The sequence below is a fragment of the Somniosus microcephalus genome, chromosome 2 (assembly GCF_052327205.1).
Source record: "Somniosus microcephalus isolate GS21.2 chromosome 2, FLI_Smic_1.0, whole genome shotgun sequence".
In the NCBI taxonomy this organism is placed as follows: Eukaryota; Metazoa; Chordata; class Chondrichthyes; order Squaliformes; family Somniosidae; genus Somniosus; species Somniosus microcephalus.
The window spans coordinates 26,847,867-26,872,824 of NC_140988.1; the positions used below are offsets into that span (position 1 = coordinate 26,847,867).

The 24,958-nt window shown below is 45.8% G+C and overlaps 1 protein-coding gene across 3 annotated transcripts in view; it reads right to left on the reverse strand.

Moving 5' to 3' along the window:
* Positions 1 to 24,958, reverse strand: part of LOC147122620 (uncharacterized) — a 111,109-nt gene that overhangs the window by 39,852 nt on the left and 46,299 nt on the right. For all 3 annotated transcript variants that reach the window (XM_086003563.1, XM_086003570.1, XM_086003579.1), the window contains exons 5-6: positions 19,048 to 19,252; positions 16,177 to 16,323 (exon numbers count right to left, since the gene is read on the reverse strand). In XM_086003563.1, coding sequence (XP_085859689.1) covers positions 16,177 to 16,323; positions 19,048 to 19,252 — 352 coding nt within the window. The remainder of the gene's footprint in view (positions 1 to 16,176; positions 16,324 to 19,047; positions 19,253 to 24,958) is intronic.

The window sequence follows — 24,958 nt, forward strand, 5'->3', positions numbered from 1 at the left end:
AAGTTTGTGTGTGGGCTACAAAGTGAAGGAACCCAGAAACGGCTTCTATCAGAAAAGGATCTTACGCTGGACAAAGCTTTCAGTATAGCAGTATCACACGAAGCAGCCGCAAGGGGCGCTGCAGAGATACAACGGAGACCGCAAGAATATGGCACCAATGAAATGTCCTATGGAACAGGGAAGTGCTATCGCTGCGGCAGAACACCACATGATTAGAAAGATTGTTGGTTCAAGGACCAAGTGTGCAGACAGTGTGGGAAAGCAGGACACATAGCAAGAGTCTGCAGGTCTGGGAAGAAAACCAACCGTAAGAAATCTCCACAGGAGAAGTACAAAAAGGTACACCAGGTGATGGACAGTGGTTCAGACGAACAGAAAAGTGACACAGAATCCAGAAGCAAGGAGCTGGGTTGTCTGAAACTACATAAGGTAACCGAAATGGAGGATCACCAGACTATCTGGGTTACACTCAAGATAGACGGAGTCCAAGTGAAAATGGAATTGGACACAGGATCAGCCCTAACAGTCATAAATCAAAGGGACTACAAGCGGCTATTTTCACATATACCCTTGAAAGCTACAGAGATTGTCTTGAAGACGTATACGGGGCAAAAAGTCTACCCCAAAGGAAAAATAAGGGTGAAAGTGATATATAAAGGCCAGGAAATACCTAAAATGGATATATATGTATTGCCAGATGGAGGACCACCACTGCTAGGACGTGAATGGATCCGGAAGATACAATTAGATTGGCATTCCATACAGGCACTGAAGGTTGAGGCCAAAAAGGATGACGACGTCACACCTGGACGACTGTCAAAAATGCTAACTGACGCAAAAGAAGTGTTCCAGGAGGGACTAGGAACACTAAAAGGCATAACAGCAACGATTAAAATAGAGGAAAATGCAAGCCCAAAGTTACTTAAGGCCAGACCAGTGCCTTATGCGATCAGACCAGCTGTTGAAGCAGAGCTGGAAGGGTTGGAACGTTCAGGAGTACTGTCCAAAGTGGACTGGAGCGAGTGAGCTACACCCATCGTTCCTGTAATGAAGAGGTCGTTGAGTAATACGCCTGGGGAACCAAAGAAGGTCCGCATCTGTGGGGATTTTAAGGTGACAGTGAACCCAGTCCTTCACACGGTACAATATCCGCTTCCACGAATTGAGGATATTTTCGCCTCGCTATTTGAAGGTAAACGCTTCACCAAAATTGATCTAGCCCAGGCGTACTTGCAAATGGAGGTAGAAGAAGCCTCGAAACAATACCTTACGATTAACACTCATAAAGGTCTCTATCAATACAACCGGCTGGTGTTCAGAGTAGCCTCGGCTCCGGCTATCTGGCAAAGGGCGATGGATCAGGTCCTGCAAGGGATTCCAGGGACCCAGTGTTATTTGGACTACATCTTGGTCACGGGTGAAAATAACAGTGATCACCTCGCCAACTTGGAGAAGGTGCTCACCAGATTAAAGGAGTATGGGCTACGAGCTAATCGCCACAAGTGCGAGTTTTTCCAGAAACAGATCTCGTATTGTGGCCACGTCATCGATGAAGAGGGGTTACATAAGTCCCCTGACAAGATTGAGGCAGTAGTCAAGGCTCCAGCACTGGAAAATGTGTCACAACTGAGGTCGTTCCTCGGTCTGGTAAACTACTACCACAAGTTCTTACCAAATTTGTCCACGGTATTACACCCACTGAACACCCTACTGCAAACAGGGGTACCATGGAAGTGGGATGACGAACGTAGACGAGCTTTCCAGAAGTGTAAAGAATTGATCACATCAAAAGAGGTGTTGGCCCATTTCAACCCAGCACTACCAACTCGTTTGGCATGTGATGCATCACCCTATGGTATTGGAGCGGTTGGAGAGGCCAGTAGCCTTTGCGTCTCGGTCACTAACCTCAGCCGAGCGCAACTACGCCCAGATTGACAGGGAGGCCCTCAGCCTAGTATGGGGAGTAAAAAAATTCAACCACTATCTGCATGGGCAGAAGTTCACCTTGCTGACTGACCACCAACCACTTGTCTCCATCTTTAATCCTAAGAAGGGCGTTCCAGTGATGACTGCACAGCGGTTACAAAGATGGTCCCTGTTTCTAGGGGCGAATCAATATGAAATAGAATATAAAGGCACAAAACAGCATGGGAACACTGATGGGCTATCGCGCCTGCCACTGCCTACTGTGGAGGAAGCACCAGCAGTGGACCCTATCGAGATATTTTATTCGTCAATAATTGAACGATTGCCAGTAACGAACGCGGATATAGAGAAGGAGACCCGCAATGATCCGATGCTGTCTTGGGTATATGATTTGACGGTGAGGGGATGGCCAACACATGGTGACTCACTGTTGCCAGCATTCTCATCCAGAAGAGAACAGCTGTCAGTATGCCAGGGGACAGTGATGTGTGGATCCAGAGTGGTGATTCCACCCAAGTTAAGGGAGAGAGTGCTAAATGAGCTACATGAAGGTCATCTGGGGGGAGTGAAAATGAAAAGCCTTGCTAGGGCTTATGTGTGGTGGCCGGGAATCGATCAACAAATCGAAGACCTAACTAAGAGCTGCTTAGGATGCCAGAAGGTCCAAAATGCACCACCACATGCCCCTCTACACCCATGGGAGTGGCCCTCCTCTCCATGGCAACGGGTGCATATTGATTTTGCTGGTCCATTCATGGACTCAATGTTCTTAATAGCAGTGGATGCTCATTCAAAGTGGCCTGAGGTGATAAAAATGTCTTCAACCACTACAGAGAAAACGATTGCAGTCCTACGGACCATATTTGCCAGAAACGGTTTGCCAGAGCAAATTTGCTCTGATAATGGAGCACAGTTTGTGTCCGACGAGTTTCAAAAATTTATGAGAAGGAATGGGGTAAGGCATTACACATCCGCCCCGTATCATTCAGCCACAAATGGATTGGCTGAGAGGTTCGTACAAACCTTTAAGAAGGCGATAAAGGCCATGTGCGACGGTGAAATTCCACTACAGCATAAGATGGACAATTTCTTATTAGCCTACCGAAACGCGACACATGCAGTTACCAACCAGACCCCGGCCATGATGTTCTTTAACCGAAGGTTGAGATCTCGTCTGGACTTGCTCAGACCAAATGTGCGAAGACATGTTGAGGACAAACAATTCCAGCACATCAATGAGAAGCCGACAAGGAGCTTCAATGTAGGACAACCAGTCTTGGCCCGTGACTATCGAACAGAGAAATGGCAACCCGGAACGATATGCACAAGGCAGGGGCCATTAATGTACACAGTGGATGTTGGGGAGAACATTGTGAGACGCCACGTCGATCAGATCTTAGCGTCACAGGAATGCGTCAACCCCATGTCTCGAGTACTTGGGGATGAACCCGACATACCGGTAGCATCTACCTCAGAAACCAGTAGCAGTGGAACCCGATGAACTACCCGATGAAAAGGGGTCAGAATCGCCTCTGCACCAAGAACAAGAACCTCCGGAAAGGCGCTATCCCGAAAGGGTCAGGCAGCCGCCCCAAAGACTGAATCTATAAATGGACTATTGTTGTTTAATGTACATGTTAAAGTGTTAATTGTTATTTGAATATTAGGGGTACTACTAATCTAAAAGGGGAGGAATTGTAGTGTATGTGCCTTTAAGTCAGAACTACTTTTACAGCTCCTGTATACTGTAGTACCGGCAGTGACCACACCTGTATATAAGCTTTGCGCATGCCTCTGTACCCCCAGTCTTGAGACTACCCTCCTCCAGTAAAGACCTGTTTATTGTTAACTTACAGCATCCGTGTGATTATTGAATAACAGCATATCCTCAGAATCACGGATCTAACAATATGGAGGTCCCTACTTGACCTACCCACATCAATGGTTAGTAGCATAGAGGTAGAAATTGCTGCCAAAACTGTAATAGGCTGAGGATCAGGATGCTAACCATCCTTTTGCAGATGACTCTATGCAAACGGCCCCTATCGCCTCTTCATGAAAAAAAAAATTTTGAAGACCTGAAATTCTACAGCATTTTGCGGCACCTTGAGGTTGGCGGGTTTCTGAGAGGCACCTCTAGTGGTAAAGGCACCCGCTGTTCGTATCCTAATTAGGTGCCCTCCTCTTGACCCTGCACACTGCGACGTATCTGCAGTTGCGGGCACTCTGGGCAAGATACTGGGTAAGTGCCCGGATCCCTGGCTGTGCATTTGCGGAGCTTAAGTAATTTGTTTAGAAGTGTCATGCAGCCATTTGGATTCATTCTTAAAATACTGAGCTGTGAATGCCTTTTCTGAGCTCCTCTAAGTGCTAAAGTGCTTTAACTTCAAAAATACATAGAGTTGCAATCCACAACCATCTGGAACCTAAGGTCTGGAACAGATAGGTGTCGATATTCCTGTGCTCTGCACTCAGAACACACATTCTCTGGGTGCAAAGCACAGGAAAAGAACAGGGGCAGGCTAAGGGCAGCCATGTTAATGGGGTGGGGGGGTGGGAGAGGGAGAATGTAACTGGGCCTTCTGCTTCGTGTTCTCCTTCGACCACTAGCAGGCAACAAACACACAGGATCCAAGGTAAGTCACTATTTTTCTTGTAGAAACAATGATTGGCACTGACCGCCCTTTGATTGCTATATTTGGACAGCAGTTAGAAGGCCCAAATTCCCACTACTGCAGGCATCTCAGGATGCAACATTAGTTGACTTTCCTCCTTTGTTTCCAGGTGTTTGGCACTGTCGGTAGCGGGGGCAGAGGGGGGGTGCTGCAACAGGGGAGCATCTCGCTCATGTAAATTATTTAGTACAGGCGGGTTCAGGTCATTGCCGATGGATCATCCTTTATGTATGCTTCACCAATCTGGCAACCAGGCACATGGGGCAGGGGAAAATTGGCTGGGCTGGATTTTCATTGAGGAGGCAGGACTACAACTTTTGGGGTTGTAGTCCTGCCTCCATCGAGTTCTAGCCAACCCACACGATTTAGACTTGATTGACCTTGTTGAGCCCGCCCAGCAGGCTCAGCAGGCCAATTAAGGGCCACATGGCAACAGGTGATGTCACAGATTGAAATTTCATCTGTCAAGACCTGTTGACAGATGAAATATCAGCGTTTCACAGCTGTTTGAAGCTGTCAAACACTGACAATCTGTACTCCAGGTTAATTCCTTCCTCTCAGGATGACTTCCAGAGATCTCCCCGGAACAGAAAGCAAAGGCTGCAGATTTTGACAGCTGGCGGCCATTCTGCTTTCTGTGCTCGTGAGATGAGGGACTCCCGAGACCTGAAGGAAGGAAGGCTGTAAAGGTAAGTAAAGGTTAGTAGAACTTCTTTAAACACTTTACACAGACCAAACACACTTACCTCTGCACTCATGCACCCATCACTCACCTGAACACTGGACTACTCGACCCCTCCAAGCCCTTCATCCCGACGGCCCGCCTCGCTAACTTGCCGTGGTTTGGAGCCATCGGGAATCCCACATTTCAACAATGAAAATAGGGATTAGGCTAAAAACTGCCTGTTAACTACCAACAGGCAGTTAATTGGTACTAATCCCCTTCCCGCCTCGGGGAGGCGGGTCCCAGTGCAGGGCGGGTACCCGCCTCCTTTGAAACTGGCATGGAGGCAGGTTGGGGGCGGGACCCCCGATTTCGGGATTTTAAACCCCCACACGCCTCCAATCCCGACTCCACGGCCCACTGAAAATCCAGCCCTACATATCCGAAATGAGTTTTTTTTGGACTAGATTTAGTTCGTAGGTATCCCTTTATATCCAATAAAATGGCCTATCAGAGGCTGGATTTTCAGTTTAACTGCCCTATATCAGGTGGTTTTGCTAAGAATGCTGACATACAAGAGCTGTTCAACATTGATTGTTGGCTGCTAACAGGCAGAACTGCATTTAAAGGATCCTTCACAGGATCGTTAGGTTACTATAACCTAGCTTCTTATAGCGGAGTGTATTTCTTTTCTTTATGGTGCTAATTTCAGCATTGTTTCTTGTGCTCCTTTTCTTTTTATACGCCCTGTGTACCTGGAGTCATTCAACGGGAGATAATGGTGTATCCTTTAGGCATTCTGCTCTATTTGTACTACAGGAAACTTTTTTTTATCCGGCACCGACGGGACCGACGTGGTGCCGGTTCATCAAAAATTCCGGATAACCGAAAGCTATAGTAAAAGATACGGAGAGCCGAGAGCTCCGTATAAAGCAACAAACCCTGTTGCTTAGCAACAGGTTCAGAACAATGGCCACAAGTTCCAAGCGTCTCTGTAGTTTAGCAACAGCTGCAGCCACACCCTGCAACAGATCGAGGAAGGCAAGTACAATATGAAGTAAAACTTACCTGAACCTACTCCTGAATTTTGCCGGTTAACCGAGATTTCCGGTTATTTAAGTGCCGATAAATCGAAAGTTTCCTGTACTTAGAGAAAGATGGTGAGAAAGAGGAACACAGAGAGACCAAGTTAATCAGAAGGCATGTGACACTCGCAGATACTCACACGCCCACTACAGAGCAAGGTGCTCCCATCTTGACCTGAGCAACAGGAACTGCTTAAAAAGGCTGCACTTAATTCATGAGGGCATACTGTAGTTGTGCCACATGCTTGTCCCAGACCTGGAGCCCACTCCACCAGAGCCATTACAGGGGCTGTATCTGTGAATGCCGCTATTGCTCTCAAATTCTATACCGCAGGGTCATTTCAGGTTGCATCAGGGGAAAATGTGCAACATTAGCTAAGCAGCTGTACACTAATGTATTAAACAAGTCACCGGTGTGCTGCTTTCCAGAGTTACCAAATCATAACCCTATCTATGAACGCTGCGCATCAGTGCGAGAAAGCTGTCCACTTTTATAAAGTGGAAGGATTTCCTGATCAACTGCATCCACATCACCATGCGTGGCCCTTTCCACAATGCAATCAACTTCCCCAACAGGAAAGGTTTAAATTTGGTGAATGTTGAGCTGGTTAGTGATCACAAGCACCTGATAATATGTGATGCTCGATATCCAGGAAGCTGCCGTCATAGTTTTTTATTGAGGCAGCTCACCATATCACCACTAATTGCAACTAAAAGGCAGGTGTCTGAATGACTCCTTGGAGATCAGGGTTATCCTCTGCAGCAGTGGTTGATGATCCTAGTTCAGTTCCCTCGGACCCCAGGCGAGCATCATGATCATGTCACTAGATTTATTATAGAGCAGACAATTGATATTCTGAAGGTGCCCTTCAGGCACCTTGATGGAGAGTACAGTCCAGCCAGGCTGTTTCATATGGTGGTGGTGTGCTGCATGCTGCACAACTTTTCTGTTTAAAGAGGACTCCTGATGCCTACCTCAGAGGGTGAGAGGAACAAGCACAAGATCAGCAGGGTGATCAGGCAGACAAGGCCCAGCTGCAGGACAATGTTGTACATGAGACCCATTTACAAGCTGCAAGACATCCTGAGACACTTTTGCCTAAATACTACCTGTAGCCATCCAAAAAATGGTCCTGTCCATCAAACCACTGTGTTTTCTTTAAATATCCTCTGTTATTTCTTCAACAAATTCTATAAGATTGGTCAAGAAATCCATGATGGCCCTGATTAACTCATGTTTCTCTAAATTAGGGTCACCTCTGGAAGATTTGACTGTGTGCTGCTCATGCAGGCTCGTAGCCCAGGCACGTTGCTCCCACTCAAACACCACAGCAATCAGCAAGTCTACTCTGAAATGCCTATTGTTTTGCACTGAAGAGCAGTTCTGATTGAGAAATTATCCATTTTTTACGCAAAGCAGGAGATCAGTTTCTGGATGCACGTTCAGTTCATCTCAATTGCTTGGCTCAGCAAGAACCTTCTACTGGAAAAAAATCACATCACACTTTGGAGATTGCATTAAGGAGGAATCACTGGTTCAGCTCAGTTTGTTCCTGTAAAGCAATGTCATTATATATGTGCGACCTTCGCACAAGCGAATGGAAGTTCCGATTCGTCTAGAATGATATATATTTTTTAAAATAGTATACTCAGCTGTGACTCATTTAAAATGCCCCATCAAGGCTGTATGGGGGAAAAAATTCAGTATCGCCCCATTTGGGGGCGCCATTATTGGCCGTGCGCAAAGTTTAGCGCCTGGCGCTAATTATCGCCTTCGGCGGAAAACTTGGCTTTTATCGCCCCTGGAGGTGATTGGAGCGCTAAATCAGGCGCTTCGCACCTGTCTTAAGGCGCAAAGGCCGAGCAGCGAGGCGCTACCTCAGAGCGCTGGTGAAGCAAAGAAGGGCAAATCAAAATGAACCTGCAAAGTGCTGCGCAGTACTCAAAACTCCTTCACACAGCGTTGAATCTCTCCAGAAGTCTCTCTCTCTCTCAGAATGCATGGTGCAAAAATGTCACCAACAAAAAAAGGCAGGAAGCGGTTGCCTTTAAATAGCGCTCCCCCAGTCCCTTTCTGACTGCAAAATGCTCCCCTCAACTTGTCGTTGCAAGCGGCAGGCGGAAAGGCAGGGGGCGCCACTCAATATCCGGTCCAGGGTGTTACCAGGGCGTTGTGCACTCAACTGACGTCATGATCTGCCGGCGCAAGAGATCATGGCGGTAGTGTTTAGGGCCGCCGCAAAATGTCTAGTTAATTTCGTGAGCAGTGCAAATATCGCCGCGCCCAGGCGCTAGTTGCTTTGCACCCCATTAGCGCCCTCTTAAGGCGCTAACGGGAGGCGCAAACAACTGAATTTTTCCCCTATGTTTTTTCTCTCATATGTATGTAATTAACAACAGGGGGCTCGCATTAGTAAGGAAATGGATACTATTAAAACAAGATACAACAAATTGCGTGACATGGAATTCAGTTTCATTTTAAATATATACTTTAGGCAGTTTTGCCTCATTAGGTGCATTTTCTCCAAAATTAACTTTACAAAAATAAATGGTGTGTTTCAAGATGCTTATGTGACAAATACTAGAAAGAAAGAAATAACAAATGCTAAGGTAATTTTCAATTAATTGTAGACAGATCGTAGAATAAGGCGTTAGCAGCACACTGCAGCCCAGGTTTGTATCTGTTTACTTTTTTAAAAATTTCTTTCAATTCCCGAGAGGCGCAGCGCAGATTGACCAGAATGATACTGGGACTAAAAGGGTTAAATTATGAGGACAGGTTGCATAGTCTAGGCTTGTATTCCCTTGAATATAGAAGATTAAGGGGTGATTAAAAGATTTGATAAGGTAGATAGGGAGAAACTATTTCCTCCGATGGGAGAGTCCAGAACAAGGGGGTATAAGCTTAAAATGAGAGCTAGGCCATTCAGGGGTGTCCCAGAATGCATTTCTTCACACAAAGGGTCATGGAAATCTAGAACTTTGCCCCCCAAAAAACTGTTGCGGCTAGGTCAATTGAAAATTTGAAAACTGAGATCGACTCAACATTTGAGTTCAACAATTTCAGACTATAACCCCCCCCCCCCCCCATTTTTCCAGGCGGCAGCTGTTGATGATTCTGCCATCCCCGTTTGCAACATTTAATCTCTCCTGCCTTGCATTCTAGCACAAACTGTCCCTTCAGTTCCTTCCTCCCCTCCCGCTCCCCCCTTTCCCGGCCTCGGCACCTGCTTAAAACCTGTTACACCGCCAACTTTTACCACATCTGACAAAGGGTCCCAGACCTGAAACGTTAACTCTGTTTCTCTCTCCACGGATGCTGCCTGGCCTGCTGAGTGTTTCCAGCATTATCTGTTGTTATTTCAGATTTCCAGCATCTGCAGTATTTTGCTATTGGATAGATTTTTGTTCAGCAAGAGTATTAAGAGTTAGGGAACCAATGAGGGTAGATGGAGTTAAGATACAGACCAGCCATGATCTAATTGAATGGTGGAAAAGGCTCGAGGGGCTGAATGGCCTACTTCTGTTCCTATGTTCATAATACCTGTCTATATAATATATGGTAAGTATCCTTTCTGAGCAATCTCATTGGGCAATAGTGAGCTTTCCAAGGAGTGATTTTATTTAGCAATCTCATTGGCTATTGGGCCAGAATTTACTGTAGCCGGTGAATGACCGGCGCCCACCGTTAGTAAGACTAGCCCCTGCCCGTTTAATTTCCATGAGTCTTTGGCCCGGATTTTACGATGCTTCTGACATGCACATACGCACAGCGTACGCTGTCGGAAGCCTTCAGAATGGCCCAGCAATTCCGTGATTCTACATGCGCTGCACATGCGCAAACACTCGGAACTCGCTATTTGCCCAACTACTGCCCAGCGAATGCCCACGAGACCCTTACACCTGGTAAAAGCAGGCGTAAGACGTTTTACCAGTGTAAGGGTTAAAATAAATGTTAAAATAAATTTAAAAAAATGATTTAAACATACACATACATTTAAAATTAGTTTAGATAAATTTTGTCCCGTTTTAAGATGTTTAAATTTATTTTTCAAAAAATTATTTTTTTATTTTAAATGTTTAATTAAAGGGTCTGTTAATTAATTTTGAACATGTGATCATTTATTTTTATTTAAGTGGTGTGAAATGTTATTTATTAGGTGATTTCTATTATGCTTATGGCGATTCCGTACATAAATGGAATCCCCATAAGCATCATAGGAATCCCCCTTTTTGATTGATTGGCCTGGCCCACGTAATCCCAGGGACGCTTGCAAACCGCCTGCACCCCTGAGATTTGTGGGCCTTTGCCCAGGCGAATGCCTGCAGGCCCAGGACCAGAACAGACCAAAGCTCTGGAGACACCAGGTAAGGTCGTACTTTTCTTTCGGTTCAGAGGCGTACGCCGGCGGCAAGTCTCCGACCGCAATTTTCAGGCCAATGTGTGGCAAGTTGCTGGAAGTGGGATGTGGAAATGGCGCGGCGCCCCCTACAGGGCATCTGAGATCTGTGTGAACAGGACAAGCAACTGTGTATCTCCTTAACCAATCGGATTTTGAAGTACAGTATTGTGAAATGAACAACGCAGAGTCTGAATCAGAATAGTGAATTCAGTATCAAATCAGGTACAGAAAGCAAAATAAAGTGAGGGAAAGAAAGACTGGATTAAGAGAGAAAAAAGAGACAAAGAAAAAGTAAGAAAAAATAATATAATTTCAATTTTTTTCAAATCCTCAACAATTAAAGCTGAAGAAATGAGACTCCACACTGTTAAAAAGGGTACTTAGACTGAAATGGACAAGCCTTCAGCTAGCTGTTCTATGTATATTGCTTTCTAGCATCTTCATTGCTCACAGTTAGGCATGTGACCAAGAAGATGTTTGATTGCTAAGACATTGGACCAATGTTAGACTTGCAGGGAGGAAAGGAAAATGATTTGATACATTTCTTTTGGTCACTGAAAAATGCATGACTATTTCTAAGTTAACCATTGTCCACTGTCTTTTGAACGCTGTGATTGGTCTATGAGAATAATGTAACAATGTGGCTAAAAATACCATTTGCCATTGGCTCATGGTGATCGCTACTATTTGCTCCCTGGAAATTATTTAACCATTAGAAGGCATGATGGACAATTTCAACAGATGTTTCTTTCATTTAAAAAAAATTGAAATAAACTATGTTATAAATTTTATTTTTTAAAGGCATGTAGTGAGATTGCTGAAAGGCATTTAGCGGGATTACTGAGGAGCTACCACAATGGTTTTGGCTCTAAGTAGCATTTTGCAGGGATGTTATTGATTAACATTTTTTGGTGGGTTGTGATCCCGTTTTGATTGGTAATATGACTGATGAGAAACACGAAATTTAACAAAAATTTTCAAAAAGTGGGACAAAGCAGAACCGGGGAACTTTAGGCCTATTGGCATAGAAATTGGTATGTGGTGTACCCGTTTTTTTGGGCACAAAGCATACCATTTAGCAGTGCAGATGCCTAAAACAGGCGTTTAGCCCCTTGAGTATGTTAATGAGGGGCCTAATGCCAATGAAGAACTCCTTGTTGAAATTAGTCAACGATGTTAGGCAGGCCCCCGCTACCACCAACAAAAGGTAATTTTTAGAACTATTTTTTAAATATATAAAAAAAACCTTCCTGTGGAACCAGGAGTTCTCCCGCAACCCCCTTCAGGCCTCGCGAACCCCCCTCCCCCCCGCAACCCCATAGCCCGCTCCAACTCCCCTCCCGGCACTTACCAGGCTGCCCGACATTGATGTCTTCCCTCAGGCGAGCTGTCTGTGGAGCTCAACCAGTGCCAGCAGCTCGCCCAGAATATGTTGCTGAGGCCGGAGGACCGATTTCCATCGATCCTCAGAACATAAGGACATAAGAATATAAGGAATAGGGGCAGGAGTAGGCCATTCGGCCCCTCGGGTCTGCTCCGCCATTCAATAAGATCATGGCTGATCTGATCTTGGCCTCAACTCCACTTTCCTGCCCGCTCCCCATAACCCGTGACTCCCCTGTAGCTCAAATATCTGTCTATCTCCGCCTTGAATATATTCAATGACTCCGCCTCCACAGCTCTCTGGGGTAGAGAATGCCAAAAGAGTCACCACCCTCTGAGAGAAGAAATTCCTCATCTCCGTTTTAAATGGGCGACCCCTTATTCTGAAACTATGCCCCCTAGTTATAGATTCCCCCACGAGGGGAAACATCCTCTCTGCATCTACCCGGTCAAGCCCCCTCAGAATTTTATGTTTCAGTAGGATCACCTCTCATTCTTCTAAACTCCAATGAGTATAGGCCCAACCTGCTCAAGACTCTTGGTATAATGGATAAAGAATTGGCTTCATGACGTAGATAGAAACTTGCTATCAATGGCTGTGGATCTGGTTGGAGAACGATTACCAGTGGTGTCCCACAAGGATTGGTGTTAGGACCTTTGCTCTTTACTATCTATATTAATAACCTAGATGAAGGTATTGGGGGAATGATCCGCCTGTTTATGGATGATGCGAAGATTTGTGGAGATGTTAGACCTGTGGAGGAGACTAAACAACTGCAAACAGATCTTGATGTGTTGGGAGAATGGGCCCTCATTTGGCAAATGGCATTTAACTTAGGGAAGTGCAGTGTTATGCATGTGGGCAGGACCAATTTTAAGCATACATGTACCTTACAAGGAGCAGAACTGAAGTCAGTTGTGAAAGAAAAAGATCTTGGTATCATAGTTCACAACTCTCTAAAATGTTCACAACCAATACCATAAAGCTATAGCTAAAGCAAATAGGGTGCTGAGTTGCATTCACAGGACTAGCCATTACTAGATGAAACATAACGGCCTAGAAATTGAGTTGACGCCGCGCCAGGGCTTTAACGCCGGAAATTTAGCGCCGGCGCTAATTCCCTTGCGCGCGCCAAAAATTCAGTAGCGCCGCGCCCAGACGGCTGCCGGCGCTACTGGCGGGCGTGAGTGCCTCCCAATGGGTGCTGAGTGCCGAATTGCGGCGCTAATCCGGCGCTGCGGCACCCGATGCGGTGCGGCAGGCTGGGGAAGTGCAGGCCTCCTCCTCCCGTTAAGGAGGCGCTGCCTTCACCCGATCGCTGGCCGTTTGATTTTTTCAAAAATGAGCCCGGCACCTCGGACAAGTGCCGGGCTTGCAGGCCAGACGCATCTGTTCCGCGGGGGGGGGGGGGGGGGGGGGGGTGGAGGAGTCCGGGGAGGGAGGTGCGGGCAGGCGGCCGGCGGGAAAGCGGCCGGCCGCCGCGCGACCTTAATGCGCCGGCGCAAACTCCTGTAAGACTCTGTTGCCAGAGTCTTAGTTGCGGCTGCCACGGGCGAGGCGGCCACAACTGAATTTCGGCGCTGAGGCCCGTCGGCATGGCAACCGGGACGCTGCGCACACCGATGACGTCATCGGTGCCGGCGCAGGGCTACCGGTGCAACGCCACTTTAGGGCCCCAGGGAATTTTTCAACTGGCCATAACTCTGGCGCTAGTCCCTCTAGCGCCTCAAAAGCGGCGCTAAGGCTAGTGAATTTCTAGGCCAACATTTTGTACTTGTTTAGACCTCATTTGGAATACTGTGTCCAGTTTTGGTCCCTTCATGGTGGGTGATATTGAGGCTTTGGATAAGATTCAGAGGAGAACCTCAAGGTTCCTTCCCAGTTTAAAACACCTTAGTTGGCCAAAGGGATGTGTCTATACGCTTCAGAGAAGTGAAGACTCACGGGCAATTTGATTGGGGTCTAAAAAATAATGAAAGGACTAGATTGTGTGCACATTGACAAATTATTTAAATTAGATAGGTTGGGGAGGACCAAGGATCATGCATATAAACTACACAAGGGAAGATATAGGTTAGATGTTAGGTGTTTTTTCTTTCCCCAAATGGAACAAATTGTTGGCTATTGTGGTGATTGCTTGATTCACTGTATAACTTCAAGAGGGAGCTGGACTGGTTTCTGGCTGACTTGGAGATTGCATCATACAGGAAATAAGTCTCAAATAATATGTCATGGTTGATGTGGTCTCCTGGACTACCTGGAGGGTGAGGGGTGGGGTTGGGGGGGGGGGGGGCGCTTGAGGAAGGTAGGGCACAGGATAGTCACTATGGATATGGCTGGCAGGCCCACTTCAAAAGTTAAAGCTCTCCAGCTGATGGTCTCCTTTACAAGAGAGCCAATCTGAAACTGGCAGGCATCAATTCATAGTCTCCCAGGCCATAACCCCAGCCTAAAGTTAAAGTCATCTCAAAAATGGTCCAGTCGCTGGTTTTACATAGAAACATAGAAGATAGGAGCAGGAGTAGGCCATTTGGCCCCTCGAGCCTGTTCCGCCATTTAATGAGATCATGGCTGATCATCCAAATTCAGTACCCTGTCCCTGCTTTCTCCCCATATCCCTTGATCCCTTTAGCCTTAAGAAATATATCTAACGCCTTCTTGAATATATTTAATAAGTTGGCCTCAACTGCCTTCTGTGGTAGAGAATTCCACAGGTTCACCACTCTCTGGGTGAAGAAATTCCTCCTCATCTCAGTCCTAAATGGCTTACCCCTTATCCTTAGACTGTGACCCCTAGTTCTGGACTCCCCCGCCATCGGGAACATCCTTCCTGCATCTAGTCTGTCTAGTCCTGTTAGAATTTTGTCTAGTCCTGTTAGAATTTTATAAGTTTCAATGAGATCCCCTCTCATTCTTCTAAACTCCAGCGAATATAAGTCCAATCGACTCAATCTCTCCTCATACGTCATTCCTGCCATCCCAGGTATCAGTCTGGTGAATCTTCGCTGCACTCTCTGCATGGCAAGAACATCCTTCCTCAGATAAGGTGACCAAAACTGCACACAATACTCAAGGTGTGGTCTCACCAAGGCCCTGTACAACTGCAGCAAGACATCCTTGCTCCTGTACTCGAATCCTCTCGCTATGAAGGCCAACATACCATTTGCCTTCTTAACCGCCTGCTGCACCTGCATGCTTACCTTCAGCGACTGGTGCACAAGGACACCCAGGTCTCGTTGCACTTCCCCTTTTCCCAATCTATTGCCGGTTTTCTCCCGGTATCCAGACTGAGATCAGATAGGAGGCAGGAGCACTGAGAATTCTGGTGAGGGATGCTGTCCCATTGATCCCTTCCTATTTTTGACATCTCCTTCGAGTCACACAGCATCCTGACTTAGACATATATCACTGTTCCTTCATCATCACTGTGTCAATATCCTGGAATTCTCTACCTAACACCATTGTTAGAGCACCGCCACCACAAGGACCGTAGCAGTTCAGGGCAACTAGGGATGGACAATAAATGCATCCAAGGCAGCATAGCCCACATTTAAGGGTCCATGTATGGGATGGATGAAAGCTCTGTGTGCCCCAAGGCCTCAATGAAAGATCTTAGCTACTCCTGTTCTGAGTGTAGACTTGGGTGGCGATTTTCTGCAAGGGTTCTTCTGATTGTCCACTGTAACTTCAGCGAATGAGTCATGGAATGCTTAGAAAAACAGTGTGAACATCTTTTATGTAATATTTCCAGGGTTTCCTGGAATTACAGTGGACGAGCAAAAGCATCCTGAGAAATTAATCCACTTGGTGTTTCCCGTTAACCTTCTCCCCGGGGACCAAGGAAATTAGAGGTCAGAGACTTCAACATAACCACAAAGAAGAAACTTAACCCAAGGTAGATGACAAACTCAGCAAATCTCAATGTAGAATTCACGTACATGACATGTGCAAAAAATATTATGTTAAGGTTATGCACAAGGGACCAATTCTTATAGCGTTTGCTTCAATGTAGAAAAGCCACATTTAATAATCTGTTTACCTTTGCATTTGCTCTGTATAATTTGGCTTTTCCACCAATTCTTGTAAGGCAGGAAACACTTTTCCCCTGTCTTTTCTCCTCTGATGTAAAATGCCAATCTGGCCCTTGGTATTTGCTTTTATTTCAACGTCTTGCTTGTTGTCACCACTGTGAATATAATATTTAATTTCTTTATGAAGAAAATATGCAATACGCCAAGTGTAACAAAGTGAAAAAGGTAAGATTTTGAACACTTTGGGGGTGAAATTGATCTACGGTGATGGTACAAAACAGGCGATAGCAAATCGATAGCCCGTTGGAAAAGAGCACCAGGTGGGTGTAAAATGGGCTGCCCAAGTTGCTATCGATGTAGACCAATTTCATGCCTTTAAGTGGTTAGTTTCTAGTTGCTATAATTGAGAGGTTCTTTAAATAGGAATCAACCTACACTCTATTGATACCTATCAAAACAGGGATTTATACTTTTAAATCAAATATTAGATCATCAGAACAGAAGGAATTTGAGCAAAAAGCCAAGTGTTTGTGAGTTTCCCAGGCAAATCTTCTCTGAGGACAAGTAGTCAGTCATTCTGCTGCCATATTAAAAATAACACAACCACCGAGTTTTAATATGTAGCATAACATGAGGAAACATTTGGAAAAAAATTACCTTTGATTTTGGTTTTTGATCTGGTTTTTCACCTCACCCCGAAGACTGCATAGCATCTAAAGGGTAAGAAGTCTCTTGACGTGATGCATTAGGCATCACAACTGTATGGAACAGGCTAAATGGACCAGTTGGTCTTATCCTGTCTGACACTATGTTTGTATCTTCGTAATAGAAAGTAACCAATTAGAAAGGAGCAAGATACAAGGGGGCAGAAAACCCTTGAAACTGAAGTGCCCCCGATGAAGGTGACCTCCACTCCTGACCCTGCTGGAGTCTCTGGGTGGGATCATCTGTTTAACATATCTTGCACAGGCACTCACACCAGTATGGGTGCATCCTGGACACCTGCTTGGAGGGGTGGGGTGGGGGGGGGGGGGGTGAAGGGATGGAAGGTTGGGCACCAGATCAGCTGCTTATGGTTGGGGGCTAGCAGGCTCCCTTCATAAGTTAAAGATCTCTAGCTGACTGGGCTCCTTTACAAGAGGACGACTGTGAAAACTGTAGGCACCAATTCCATAGTCTTCCAGGCTACAACCCTAGCCTGAAGATATCAGTGGACCTCGCTTTCACCCCAAAAAATAATCTGGTGGCTTGCTTCTGTGAAAAGCACAAATCAGTGGGCCTTTCTTTTCTGTCAGATGCTGAATGCTCTGCTGAGGCATTCCAGCATTTTCTAATTTTGTTGTAATTTTCCAGCTTTCACTGGTTTGCTTTACCTCACATAATTATGACTCACTGGGTACAAAATATACCCAATTAGCAAAATTGATTAAATAATGCATGATGATATTTCCCCAGTGTATTTTTCTGTTGTACTGTGGGTCAAAGACAGTTCTTCTTGTGGTAAAAATATCAGATAAAACAAATGAGTAACAATCAAAAGAAAGAAAGACTTGCATTTATATAGTGTCTTTCACACCCACCCCAAAGCCCTTTACAGCCAATGAAGTCACTGTTGTAATGTAGGAAACACAGTAGCCAATTTGCACACAGCAAGCTCCCACAAACATCAATGTGATAATGACCAGATAATCTGTTTTTGTTATGTTGATTGAGGAATAAATATTGGCCAGGACACCGGGGATAACTCCTTTGCTCTTCAAAGTAGTGCCATGTATTCTTTTACATCCACCTGAGAGAGCAGACGAGGCCTCAGCTTAATGTCTCATCTGAATGATGGCACCTCCGACAATGCAGCACTCCCTCAGCACTGCACTGTCAGCCTAGCTTTATGTGCTCAAAGTCCCTGGAGTGGGACTTGAACCCACAACCTCCATGACTCAGAGGCAAGGGTGCTACCCACTGAGCCACAGCTGACGCTAAAGAACATCTGTCACAGCTGATACTAAAGAACATCTGTCACAGCTGATACATCAAGAACTGTTCACATAACAATAGAGGTGGACGTTATGCACGACTTGTGAGATTGTACTATCTGTGAGTCTGTTATGTAACTGTAAGCCAGTGTTATAATATCTCATAGTATTAGGCAGGGGGAGGGGCCGGAGAGAGGGACAGAGGGGAGAGAGGGGAGGGGAGGGAGGGGAGGGAGGGAGGGGGAGGGGAGGGAGGGAGGGAGAGAGGGGAGGGGAGGGAGGGAGAGAGGGGAGGGAGGGATAGGACAGGGAGAGGACATGACAGGGAGAGGGGGGACACACAGGGGCAGGGAGACCAAACGCCCCAAAATTGCTTCCCCCTCTCAGGTGTCGCGGACGGAGCGCGGGCGCGCCGCCCGAAGTTTCCCGCTCGCTAACGGCCTTGCCGGCTCCCGCGGGCCGCTCGCACTGACCGCGCATGCGCCGCCCGCACTGACCGCGCATGCGCCGCCCGCCCGCCCGCAGCGGCCGTCCATCAGCCGCGCGATACGCGGGGGACCTCAGCAACGGCACCGGACCTCAGGCGCTAGGCAGGGGGAGGGGCCGGAGAGAGGGACAGAGGGGAGTGGGGGTGGGGGGGGGGGAAGAGGGGAGGGGAGGGAGGGAGAGAGGGATAGGACAGGGAGAGGACATGACAGGGAGAGGGGGGACACACGGGCAGGGAGACCAAACGCCCCAAAACTGCCCTCGCGCCCCAAAATTGCCCTCGCAACGCGGGGCTCCCCAGCTAGTCTGTTATATAAATGATCCTTCAATTTGCCTTTTCTTATTATTTCCCTTTCCGGATTGCATTCACAGTTACAGTAGTTAAACAATTGCTACTTTGCACGATGAAACATTTCATACCTTTGTAAAAAAATATTTCTGATGTTGCTGCAGCGCTCAGGTTTATGTAATAACTTTGCATGAAGTGTATGTCCCTGTACCGATATTAGAGGTTCTATTGCTCTTTGGAGCTTATCTTCAATCTGGTTCTCAGAACGATCCTCCAGTGAATTTCGTATCTTTATTATTTTAAGGGGCGGATTTACTATTTTAATGGGATTTGGATCTGTAGAACATATGAAAGAAACAAACACAAACAAATAAAATAAGAATATTTTACATTGTTCCCAAAGTCTTGCACACCTGTAATTAGAACCAATGGACGAGGAGCTGGTTCTTTACATCTACAAAACTTAAATGAAAAAAGATAAAACTTTTGTCCTTTGCAGTAATTGCCTGCAGAAGTTTTGCAAGGCGCCTCCCATCCCTGCCCCATAAGACAGTGTCAGCAAAAAAATTAAAAATTTCAAACCAAATATTGGCAGATACATTATCAAAACTCTTTCACTTACTACAGTATCTGTCCATTGAGAAGGCCTAACCATAGGTGGTTGATACGAGGGTAAAATTCAACTTTGGCAGGGGCACAAAATGGGCGGCAGTGGTGTGAAGGAATAAGCCATATAACCAATTCAGAAAAATACACCATTCTATGAAAGAATTCTGGCCTGATTAAAACATGACAAACTGGGTCTGGAAATCTAGAAACCTAATGATGAAAAAGCTGTGAAAGCATTCTGGCTATAGAGATAAGATAAGTTGTTGACACTGAATCAATAACCTTATTGAAACAGAAGGTTAAAGGCTCCAGACAGTCTGAACCTTTGGGAACAAGACAATAGTTCACCCTGTACAAGGTGTTCTAATTTACACTTCGTAAAGAAGCACAAACATCTGCCTTTGTAAAAATGACATCAAGTAAAACACACCTGCTGTTACACCGTTTTTTATGATAAACTTAGAACACCTAGAGGAGAGATATATTTCTGTAATGCTACCAGCTGAGGTGACTGTAAGAATTGCAGGGGTCAGCAGAAAAATGACTAGAGATAATTAGCTTACATCAGCAGAAAACCTTAAAGGAAATACCACTGAAAAAGGGTATAAATATTGAACTCTCAAATGGGATAGTAGACTCGCTTTAAAGGGGCAAAGCGATTCTTGGCTTAAGAGGCAGCTTTGTAAGTCTCCAACTCTTTGTACCTCGAGGATCAAAGGTATTTGATTTTGGTGGATATCCTGAATAAAACTAAGAACTGTAAAACTGTAGCGAAGTTAAGATTTGAGAGTAGGTTCTCTGATAATAGAATTGTAAGCTCTCTCTTTTTGGAACTGTTAATGTTGCGATTGAATCACCAACTGTAAATTACATGTCGGTTCTTTAATAAATCAATATATTTTTAGAATTGTCTCACGTAAGACTTCTGTATAAAACTCGTGAACTCAATCTCTGTACACTCTGTAAGAGTTGCAGAATTCTGGGGGAGTTTTCCGGACCCTCATAATATCCGGAACGTTACAGTCTAGCTAATCTTACTAAAAGTGCTATCTGGAGGACGGTAACATTTTCAGGTTGTTCCTTTCCTTTAGGGAGAGATAGTCCGGACCTTTAGACCCAATTAAGCGTCTTTAGGATTCGGCTACCTCAAACTTTAGTTGAAAGTGAACGTCTGAGGAATACGCTTGATCTGGGGTAGCCCTAAAGGGGCTAGGACTAGTAATTATCCCTTCAGTGGATCAAACGGTCATTATATACCTCACCCTAGTTTCCTTTCTGTTGACTTCAGTGGAAAGGAAAATCAGGCTTGTAAATGTGTGGAAAATATCACCCATTCGGGCTCGAAGCCGGTGGAAGATAGCGCCACCTGGAGGCAAAGGGGCAAATTTTCTTTTGGAGTTCTGCTGGGTGGGGTGAAAAACAAACACTGCCACTTGAAGTTCCCACTAAAGTGACAGGATAGATGTATACAACATCCCCTAATATTCAAATAACATGTTAGTGCTGGAAAACATCAGAGACGCATTTCTCGCCATTAATGCCAAAAGCAATGCCAGGAATGCCTATCCATTCCTGATTGGACGGCAGTGCAATTGACTACGGGGTGTTCGATTACACTTGGTCTGCCCAGGAAATTTTTTAATTTTAAAGAGGATTCTTCAACTGCCCTCAGGCAGCCAACTACACTCTGCTGATGCAGGCACACACTCTGCAGTCATCCGTATATGATCATGCAGGATATTGACAATTTCCTGCAGTTGCCACGATGCTTTTATCTTACACCAATCCTATATTCCGCCATTGTTTGACTCTGGCCAGCAACTGCAATGTTGGCTCTTTGGAGACCAAGGTTACAGACTGAGGTCTTAGCTATGGCACCTGTGCAACATCCACAGACACAACTTCAATGTGGTCCATGCTTCAAGCACATCATAGAGATTTTGAAGCAACAGTCACGGTGCTTAAATAAAAACAGAAAATGCTGGAAATACTCAACAGGTCAGGCAGCATCTGTGGAGAGAGAGAGAGAAACAGAGTTAACATTTCAGGTCCATGACCTCTCTACTGCTTGTCCTGCTGAGTATTTCCAGCATTTTCTGTTTTTATTTCAGATTTCCAACATCCGCAGTATTTTGCTTTTGTAATCATGATGCTTAAATGGGTTGGAGTCCTTTTCTAATGCAGCCCAGACAGAGAATCATGATAGCTTGCGGTATGTTGCACAACTTTAATGCGGAGAGAGGAATACACCAATTTGAAATAAGACTCAGGCCGACATCTTTGGCGCATGTTCCAGGCGCCACCCACTTAACGCCGGCTTCACACCCAAAACCAATTTCTCAGCCATTGGCCTATAAATTCAGCTGCGCAGCATCCATTTTTTGGACGTTAACTGGCCTACTAAGCCCATCAATATGTTGATTAGGGAGTGCATGCACATTTCTGGCCAGAGATATACCACCTGCCATATTGGGAAAGAAAAAAAAAAGGTGTCTTTTACCCACGCTGGAAGCAGGAGTTAGGCCCTTTGTATATGCAAATAAGGGGTCTAACACCTGTTTGAGGCTGCCACGTCAAGATTGGTTTTCCCCGAGACAGCGCCAAAAGCTGGGACTGCCTGCAACCTACAAGTTATGTTTTTCACATTTACTTGCCTGAATGTGGAGCCTGGAGGAGCAGGAGTGCTCCACCCGACTCCACACTTAATGAGTGCTCGCCCCGCTCCCGACCCCAACCACCCCTATCGCCACCATTCCCGACCCCCGCTCACACCTCCACCCCCTAGCCTTTGATCCCAAATCTCCCTATCGCCACCGCTCCCGATCGCTGCCACTCTTGATCACACCCCCCCAACCCCGATCATCGCTATTTCCAACCCACGATCTTTCCCCCACCCATGGCCCTGATCGCCAGCCATACCCCCAGCCAGACACTGGCCCAACCCCCATCCCCAAACCCTTGCCCCAATCCCAGCTCCGACCCCCAGTCCAGACTGCCGGCCCCGAATCCGGCTCTGACCTCTTGCCCTGATTCAACCCCCAGATCCACTTACCTGATCTTGCACTCCTCTTCGCCGTCATTTTTTTTTTTTTAATTGTGAAATGTTTCTATCCTTTTCTTGCCAATGAAAATGAAGGCTAAGTGAGAGTATGTTCCATAGGAACAGGAGTAGGCCATTGTGCCCCTCGAGCCTGTTCCACCATTCAATTAGATCACGGATGATCTGTGCCTCAACTGCATTTACCCGCCTTTGCTCCATATCCTTTGATATCCTTACCTAACAAAAATCCATCTTAATCAATCGTGAAAGCTCCATTTGTCCCAGTGCCCACAGCCTTTTTGGGGGAGAGAATTACAGATTTCTACTGCACTTTGTGTGAAAATTGCTTCCTGGTTTCACTCCTGAATGGCCTAGCTTTAATTTTAAAATTATGTCCTATTGTTCTGAACTCCCCCACCAGAGGAAATCATTTCTCCGTATCTACCCTATCAAATCCTTTTAACATTTTAAACACCGCGATCTGATCGCCCCTCAATACTCTATACTGAAGGGTATAGAAGCCAAGTTTAAGCAACCTGCCCTCAGAATTTAACCCTTTTAAGTTCCTTTATAATTCTAGTGAATCTGCGCTGCACCCACTCCAAGATCATTGGCCCAGAAATTCGGGTCGGGGGCTTCCCGCGGGTGCAAGCCCCCTGACCTGCACTTACCTAGCGTGCCGGCCGTTGTGCTGTGGGCCCGCGTGGGATTCCGATCCTGGGCCTCCTCCAACTGCCGGCGCGCAGTGCTTGCGTATCCCAGGGGCGCAGTTAGTTCGAAGCGTCCCCTGGGATCACGTGGGCCATGGAGAGCCAATGGTAGCAGAGAATGCTTCATTCATAAAATTGACAGGAAGAGCTGTCAAACCTATAAATACTATAAGCCCCAAAACATCACTAAAACTTCAAATAAAATTTTTTTTAAATCACATTTTTAAAATAACTATAAATTACATAAAATAACTATTTTAAACAATAATTTAAATTTTTGGAAAAATTAATTACATTTTCTAACAGGGCTAAGGATAAACTTACCTTTCTTTAAAGTATTTAAAAATAATAAACCTGTGGAAAAAATGTTTTAATTTTAATTAATTCACGACTTACATTGTTAAAAGCAGGCCTTGTGCCTGCTTTTTACATGTGTAACTCCTGGAGACTTACCCTCCTGGAAAAACCTGGAAAAAAACGTAAGTTCCATGCGCACGCGCAGCCTCTCTGGCGTACGCGTTCGACCTCTGAACCCCTTTCTTTAAGGGAACGGAAGTTCCGGTTTCCCGTGCATGCACGAAACCGGCATTTCCGTTGGGCCTACGGGTGAGTACCCCGTGCATACTCACCCGTGGAGGCCCGAATTTCTGGGCCAATATATCCTTCCTGATGTGCGGTACCCCAAACTGGATGCAGTACCCCAGATGTGGTCTGACCAAGGCGCTGTACAACTGAAGCATAACATCTCCCCTTTGTATTCCCGCCCCTTTGAGATAAAGGGCAACATTCCATTAGCCGTTTTGATTGCTTTTTGTACCCGTCTACTAGCTTTTAATGATTTGTGTACTTGCACTCCCAAATCCCTTTGCTCCTCTACAGTTTCTAGTTTCTAACCATTTAGAAAGTTCTCTGATTTATCTTTCTTGGGTCCAGATTGGATGACCTCACACTTGCCCACATTGAAATCCATTTGCCATAGTTTTGCCCACTCACATAATCCGCCTATGTCCCTTTGAAACGTCCTGCTCCCATCTGCACTACTTACTGTCTCTCCTAACTTAGTGTTATCTGTAAACTTGGATATACAACTCTCTATTCCTTCATCCAAGTCATTAATAAATATACAGGAAACTTTTTTTTATCCGGCACGTACGGGACCGACATGGTGCCGGTTCATCAAAAATTCCGGATAACCGAACGCTATAGTAAAAGATAGGGAGAGCTGACAGCTCCGTATACAGCAACAAACCCTGTTGCTTAGCAACAACTGTAGAACAATGGCCACAAGTTTCAAGTGTCTCTGTAGCTTAGCAACAGCTGCAGCCACACCCTTGCACAGCACAGATGGAAGGCGGCAAATACAATATGAAGTAAAACCTACTCCTGAATTTTGCCGGTTAACTGAGATTTCCGGTTATTTAGGTGCCGGTAAATCGAAAGTTTCCTGTAGTGAAAAGTTGAGAACCCAGTACAGATCCCTGGAGGACACCATATCACATCCCACCAATCACAGTTTGAACACTTTATCCTCACTCTGCCATCTACCTCCCAACCAATATCCAGCCCAAGTCAAAAGGCTACCTCCAATTCCGTGCGCTGGTGAAAGGCAGCGCCCAGGATGTTGATGGCAGTGGTCCCGAGCCAGCGGGCTGCCTCGGGATGCTTGCTTTCCGCCCGCAGTCT